Source organism: Neltuma alba, unplaced genomic scaffold, assembly GCF_004799145.2.
Source record: "Neltuma alba isolate B1F8T4 unplaced genomic scaffold, ASM479914v2 tig00007287_pilon, whole genome shotgun sequence".
NCBI classification, from domain to species: domain Eukaryota; kingdom Viridiplantae; phylum Streptophyta; class Magnoliopsida; order Fabales; family Fabaceae; genus Neltuma; species Neltuma alba.
The window spans coordinates 32,249-40,045 of NW_021634736.1; the positions used below are offsets into that span (position 1 = coordinate 32,249).

At 38.0% G+C, this 7,797-nt stretch overlaps 1 protein-coding gene across 2 annotated transcripts; it reads left to right on the forward strand.

Annotated features, from left to right (window-relative positions):
* The first annotated feature begins 259 nt into the window (after nt 1–259).
* On the forward strand, nt 260–7,537 carry LOC114752222 (serine/arginine-rich splicing factor SR34A). 2 transcript variants are annotated; one of them, XM_028940944.1, is made up of 3 exons: nt 260–472; nt 738–1,058; nt 6,006–7,534. In XM_028940944.1, the coding sequence occupies exons 1-3, from the start codon at nt 470–472 to the stop codon at nt 7,239–7,241; spliced, it is 1,560 nt and encodes a 519-aa protein (XP_028796777.1). In that variant the 5' UTR covers nt 260–469; the 3' UTR covers nt 7,242–7,534. The 2 variants fall into 2 exon arrangements, with proteins under 2 accessions (XP_028796777.1, XP_028796778.1); XM_028940945.1 differs by lacking the exon at nt 260–472 and adding an exon at nt 521–607 and having other exon boundaries at nt 6,006–7,537.
* Nucleotides 7,538–7,797: the final 260 nt, after the last annotated feature.

Sequence of the window (7,797 nt, forward strand, 5' to 3'; positions counted from 1 at the left end):
GACCGGGTTCCTCATGGTAATTTGGCATATTCAGGTGACCATAGAGTGATTTTACTAATTTGAGGGTCTTTATTTGTGATTTCCCCTTAATTTTTTGCCAACTTTAAATTAAATTAAAATTAAAGTATTCTAACTTTAGCGGTTGGCCGAAAAAAAAAATAGTGGTAATAGCGGATCTTCGCCCTATATAGCCTATCCCCCGCTATCGTGAAGCGAAAGCTTATCCCAAGCCGCCTCGGCCAAACGCGATGAACAATAACCCCTTCGAAACCCTAAATGCACTGTGAGCTTTACGGCGCACGAGGTAGGCAGTGTACCCAGGGCTTACAACATCTACTCCACAGATCCTGAGTCACGGAAGCGAGGAATTGAGAATATCAATTTATTTTTGTTTATGTCTGAGTTGTTAGGTTGAAGTAATCGGATTTGGTGTTCAAGTTGGTGCGCAACTTTCCCTCTTCACTCAGCTATGGTCAGTTTCGTGCGTCCTATTTGATCATTCAGTTACTACTAGTTAGCTTCATGTTGCTTCTTGTTTTTCTTTGTTTCTTACTTGAAGCACTACCAATCGAGCCCCGTGGGCATTCCTGATTCTTACTCTATAATGGTTTGTGAGATTAACAAAGCCCATTTCCATTCAATGCCGATACATGTTATTCTTTTCGTAAAGAGCATAAAGGGAAAACCCAAAGATAGCTATATTTGAGAGTGGGTATTTTCTGTGGCTTTTGCTATAGTTAAATCGAAGTGGTGGAAGAGACCGGTTTAGAAGGGATTACCCTTCAAGATTTGAAGATAAAGGCAGCAGCGGGCGCAGCACCAGCAGCAACCCCCCTTCCAGGCACCTTTGGGTTGGGAATCTGTCGCACAGTATAACAGAGAATGACCTTGCTCGTCATTTTCTGCAGTTTGGACCACTTGAAAGCGTTGCATTCCAGCCTGGTCGTAGCTATGCTTTTATCAATTTCAGAAGGGATGAAGATGCTATTGATGCTTTGAATGAACTTCAAGGTTTTCCTGTTGCAGGCAACCCGCTTAGAGTCGAGTTTGCGAAGGCGGTCAGTCCTGCCCACCTTTTTCTGTCCAATACTTTTTCAGATGCTTTTATATGCGCATATGTACATTCTCCAGCAGTTCAAATAAATTATATATTCAAGGCCAGAATATGCTTAATTTAAATGGGAAAAACTTGTAAGGCAGCCTTGGCATCCAACTCACTGCATGTGATGTAAATAAAATAGACCATAAAATTAAGTGCTTCATAACATGCCCATGACATAAAAGATGCAGAAAAATTGCTGCTTTCCATTCAATAAATGGTTCAATCCAAGCAACGGTACATAGTGATAAATTCACTTCTCCAGAAGAATAAAGTTACTATCATTATCTGGATGCATACAGCATGAGCTGTTCACTACCTTTCTCTTGTTCTGAACTTATTTTTCGCATAGCGGACTCGGGGGCCAAAAACTGTGTCAGATGTCCTTGTGATATAATTTTGTTTTAAGGAGACGGAAATGTGATAAGATTTTGATCTCTATGATTTCTCATGCCAAATGCATTAAAAAAAGTGAGAAAAAAATAGCAATGTTCTTTTGCTCCTATTGCCAGCCAGAGCCAGATTAGGCAATTAGATAATTATATAATATATAATAACATCTTATTCTTAGACCTGAAGAACATGTTTGTATAAGATGAATATAAATTCTGCCCTGATCAAACTTTTAACGTCAACGCACTGGCTTCAATAAATCTATTAATCTAACAAGGTGTAAGATTACCATCATTCAAATGGAGTTACTATTCCAGATTACAGTATTTACAAGTCTTTCAATCAAACAGGATGCTTTGAGTTAATTTCTTGCCAGAAAAATTGGAGCTTTAGCTACTCAGTAATCATTCATTTATACTGTCTTTTCTTGGAGCTTCTTATACTATACAATTGGTAGCCTTTGCATGCTCGTAGACTATAGCCATTGTGGAAAAAATTTCTTGAGAAAACGAGGAAAGAAACTTCACTGAAGGCAGTAGGTCTTCTATGCCCTTGGCAGTTCAACTTTGGGTAGCAATCCCCATTACTTGCACTATGAGCTAGCAGCTTATCATAATGATAATATGTATCCGAGCAATGAGCAATGAACATGATTGTAACTGATGAACTCTGGATTCATCTCCCACTTTCATCCTAAATAAAATAGTTTATTCCTAAGGGATGAGTAATGAGAGCATGCACATTTTCCAAGGTTGGCAGATTATTTATTCTTTGTTAGCAATTCAAATCCTCTAATTACAGTGCCATAGCATTTGAAAGAGAGCTAAAATGGCTTTGTATTGAGGCATTTTAATCCGGTGGAGGAGATATAGTTGACTGGTTTTGAAGCAGTTGAACAACTTGAGTTTAACAAGTTACATATGCACCTAAGTTCAATTCATAACCTGATTAAATGTTTCTGTTAGTAGAAGAAAATATTGGTCAATATATGAGAAAATAAATGCAAATCAGAATGCTACTAAAGATGAAAGACAGATCCAAAATCTCACTTCTTGTTTCCAATCCATGGATATTGTAAGTAATTTGAAAATATTTCAATTCCTTAATATCTCTGTAAAAAGTTGGGGAAATGTGGAGTGTTTTGCTGACATCATTTTGGTGATGCTTGGTTATAACTTAAGACCCACAGCAAGTTGCATTGTACCACATAAAATAGCCTTTCATTTTAATTATTTCTGGCTTTCAATGGCTTACATGGGGCATCTGATTCGCTGTCAAATATTCAATCAGTTGTTCATATGATGTCCGAGGCTTTGATGTTTGATCAATGCCTGCTTGCAATTCTGATTATCAGCCAAACACCATGAATTGTACCACAGCACACTCTTTAACTATTGGAAAGCACCTTTAAGCTGTGCAACTGCAGGGTATAATAGGAATCTTGTTAAGTATTGCTATCCAAATGGGATCTTTCAAATTGTAGAAATTACGGATGGAGCATTGATATGAACTATGGATGCCTTAGATACAGAAACTTGTGAAAAGGAAATTTTGCCCAACTAAAGATTCTTCCAGAACCTGATATTGGTATATGTTACTGGAGGTTAAAGAAAAAGTATTCTCATGAGCGATAAACATCAACAAACGTGAGCAGTCTGGACCTTCATCACATGATGCGAGGTTCCAGGATTTGCTGTGGCTGCTGTTAAAAGCCTAAACTTTGCCATGGTGCTATGGCAGATGGTTGCCAGATGTTGTTGTATTGAGGCAACCGGATTTGAAGAACATTTTCGAAATGAAAAAATAATAATAATAATATACAAACATAACGAAAGGGATTTAAGAGGTAGTGGAGAACGATGATCACATGAGAAGGTGGGATAGTCATCCTCATCCTCCTAATTTTCTGCTCATCGTTTACTGTATCACTAACAATGGACATAAAATACCTTGTTCTTCATGCAAAGGCTGTACCTTTTAAAATAGAATCATTAATGTCATTTAGAGAGGCAGGACAGAGACAGGATGAGATGCTTTGTCAGAAAATTCAAAACGATGAAGGAAACAAAATCGAGCTGGAGGCTAAAGGAGCTCCCTAGTAACATGAAGGAGGGTTCCAGCCAGGTTTTGATCAGATTTAAGGCCCGAGAATCCTTCGATGGAACTCCTGGGCTCATGACAGATGTGAACAATCTCCTCTGCTTACCCACTTGAACGTGGTCCTTGCCATAAATTGATGGCTGCCACAGCTATATTGCAGCCATCATGCTGAGACTATTGTGCTATTCCTATGAGCTTGGCAGCTTCTAAACTGCGATAAGCATGATACACTTCACACATTTGCAATGGAATTTTTTCTTTAGTGGTATCAACCAGGCAATAGGGTTCATCCTAGCAAATGTCCTAATTTTCACTTTGATTGAGAAGTCATAGATCCCTTGAACTTTGACCTTCCTGCACTTGCAACTTTGTAATACTCAAAATAACCTTACAACCTCCTATAGCTCCACAATTGTGGTGGCAGCATATTTCCACTCACTCTCTCTCCAAATTAATTGTAGAATTTGGTCGTCTAAAACTGTGGGAGGCTTAATTATTATACTTGTCAGTTTACATTTTAAAGTGAGTAAATCCAATTTAACTTTACAACCATAATCTACCTACTGGCCGTTATGGTTTCTCTAGGGCACTAATGGTGACTTATAGATTGAATTTCTGCTGTGAGGCTCAAGTAATACGCTTTTTACAATGAATTTGAACTGTAGAAGAGGTTTATTTGCCTCAATTGCAAAAGATAAGTGGTACAATAAGGGGCATACGAAGCAATGATCAAAGTAAAAGAGATTCTATAATTATCCTGTTGATTGGACCCCTTTTACTTTCTAAAACCAGTATACATGTCATAGAGATGAGAACCATGTATTTCTTGACATCCTAGCTGTGGTGACCTCCTAGTACGTATATATAAGATTTTTTTTTTTTTTCCTTTTCTTTTCAAGTGCTTTGCTCTTATATATTATGAATCAATTTCGCCCTAGTTGCTTCGTATTGACACATGACACAGAAGCAACCTTTTTGTTTGGCTGAATAAACATGACATCTACTTGATCGCTTAACTATGTAAAGGACCAATTTGGTTTTAGTCTCTGTTAAAATTGACTTTAATGCACTCTGTTCTTTTGGGTAATTAGAACTGGAAGCAAGGCGCAAACCCCTTGTGATTGTCATGAAGCGTCAACTATTGTTTTTCCATGGAGCCTCCCTTTTCTCTTTTGGCAAGATAGACTTACTTAATGTTATTTAACATCTATTATCAGCTATAGGGCTTTGCTCTGCATTAGCATTTAAATATTACAACGATGTTTGACCCTATGTTTGTTTTAGAGTTACTTGTTACAAAATTACCTGGAATACAAGTCAATTGCTGGCAGCGGACATCTTGTCCATTTAAATGCCAGTTCGATGTGCATATGATAACCAACTATGGTTTAATCTTTGCAGGATTTCTTTTGGAATATGACTGGCATATTATTGAATTCTTGTCTTGGTCACAAGAATGAAGGGAAAATTTCCCACAAAAGGAACCTAGAAATTACTTAATCCCAAACAAGGAATTCCTATAAAAATTTGTTGTTATTTGCAAGTCAATGTAGTCAAAACCTGTTAAAGTGTTAAAAACAAGGGTTCCTCCTAAACACAATCTTTAACATTCGAGAGTAACACATTTTTCCTCAGTAATCATCCTACTCTCACTTTTTTTGTGGGTATTAGTTATCATTTCTTTTACTCTCAGTACCCTATCCAACTTTTCAGAATCAAACAAGAGCAGTGATTGTAATGCTGTGACGTTTTATGAACAAATTATTCCAGATTTAATTCTCAAATGATGTAGATATTGCAAAACTAGGTTTCTCTTGAGGCAAGAATTGACACTTCATGTATAGGGGGTTTGGTTAGTTGCATCATGTGGAATTATATTGATTCCTTGATATAAATGTACAAGATTTACTTAACTGCCATTGCTAATTCCACATGTAAAATACTCAATGGGTATGAATATAATAGTTCGGAAGTTTCTGTGCAGTATGTCTTGAAATGTATTGTGCAAAAATTTTCAGACAGAAAAGGGCAAAAATTGACCCATTTTGTATTTTACCAAGCTAAATTGAAATAGTTGAGATTGGTAGCTTCCGAATGAAAGAATATGACAATAAGCTTAATTCGTACATTGAATCCTGTTTCTTGATGGCCTAAGTGAATACACTACGTGAGTCAAAAGATATGGTTTTCTTTGTGCTTGGTTAAAGTGAAGGTAACTTTCTATTTGATTCCCTTGATCATTTGAGGGACCAGTGCCATCTGCTCTCAGACTTGTATGTGTCAAGTAAAATTAACTACCTGCCATGTTACTCGAACTTGGTTTGTACATTTCATTCGTTATCCCATTTAAATTTACTGAATTCTGAGTGCTTGAAAAATATTGGAATTTCACACAGCATGTTTGTAAATACAGGATAAGCCACCGTCACTAACACGTGATGATGATTACTCTTGGGATGAACGAAGCTCAGGGAGAAGAGGATCTCCTTTCTCTTCTAGAGAGTTTAGAGGACGCCGTGGTAGTCCTGAGCCTCCTTATCCTGACAAATCCAAGCTGACTGATAAAAACCCAGAACCCAGTGAGGTTTTGTGGATAGGGTTTCCATCTCAGTTAAATGTGGATGATTTAGCTTTGAGAAAGGCTTTTTCTCCATTTGGTGAGATCGAGAAGATAACAACATTTCCAGGTCGTAGTTATGCTTTTGTTCGTTTTAGGAGTGTAACTTCAGCACGCAGAGCAAGAGATACTCTGCAGGGAAAGTTATTTGGAAATCCACGTGTACATATTTGTTTTGCTAAGAGTGAAGCTGGTTCATCAAGCAGTGGGAGGTTTTCAATGAACACCCCTTCATCCCCATTTTACACATCAAGTGGCCGTCATGGATCGACTGAGAACTTGAGACAAGATAGGAGTGTTGCAGGCTTCAGTGGAGACCGTGGTGCTAGTTCCCCTATTATATTCCCAAAATGGGACTTGGCAGATCCTGATACTTATGATTCAGATAGAAGGGGTTCTTCACGGGCTAGTGGATTCAGTTCATATGAACAAAGGAGAGTTGGTGAAAAGGTGCCACCACTTGGAATACTACAGGACAGTCTTGAGCACTCAGTAAGTCCTTCTAGAGATAGGCAAGCTCATCTAGGTGCTTTTCCTCAGAGATATCCTCAAAAGCATGCATTGTTTGAAGATCCACGGGACTATCCAGATGATATGTATTATCAACATGACACCAAAAAACTGAAGACTGGATCTCTTCCTCCTGAAAAGGAGCTTCCAGAATATCCTCTTTCTGATTTAGAAAGGCAGAGACACACTTTCCTAAGGTTAATAACTGATTTGCCCCAACATGAGATCCTCGATAAAAGAATTGACGCTGGACCTGTTGTGCATAGACAAACTTTTGATCCCAGACCAAATTCCCCTTTTGCTCAGTCAGACAGGGATGAGCATTGGAAGCCTAGTGATAGTTTCCACGTGGGTCCCAGTGCTCTGCAATCATATTCTACTGAGAAGAGAAGACTCACACCTGAACCTGGTAACTCATCTTTAACTGAGTGGAAATGGGAAGGAACCATTGCCAAAGGCGGAACACATGTTTGTCGTGCTCGCTGCTTCCCTGTGGGGAAAGTCCTGGATATCATGTTGTAAGTAGAATGTGTCATCACATCAATAACTGATCTCTTGCTGTTTTGTTATGAATGCCATTGATTGTATGCCATTTCGCATCACAATATAGGCCAATGAAATTGCTATTAAAATGTACGTTCTAGGTTAGGATCTTTTTTGGCAACTGTAAAATTTAAATGATTAAGGTCTTCTTTTGTTGTTTTCCCCCACTAATGAAAATTCACCAACACTTCTAGGCAATGGAACTTCTTTAAAAAGGAAGGCATTGCAAGTTTTCTGTGGATTGATAATTTCTACTAAAATAAGGTTTGCAGTGGTTCTAGTTATGGGCTTAATACTAATGAATTGTTGTTCTTCCACATAACAAGTAAGGCTATACTCCATAGAGATATGTTTCATTTGTATCAACATTTCGAAAGCCCATTGTGTTTAACTTTTGCATTGCTTAAATGCATTTGGTTATATGGCATTTATGAGGATCCGTTTTTAAACGGTGGCTTTGTCCATATGGTTGCTTCTACGAAGTGGGAGGAAGCTATAACCTGTATAAATGGGTATTGGTTGAGCTAGATCTGTC

Excerpts from the sequence above, each read along its gene's own strand:
- LOC114752222 (XM_028940944.1), top strand. Across the intron at positions 1,059-6,005 it reads GAGTCGAGTTTGCGAAGGCG|GATAAGCCACCGTCACTAAC; the intron begins GTCAGTCCTGCC and ends TTGTAAATACAG.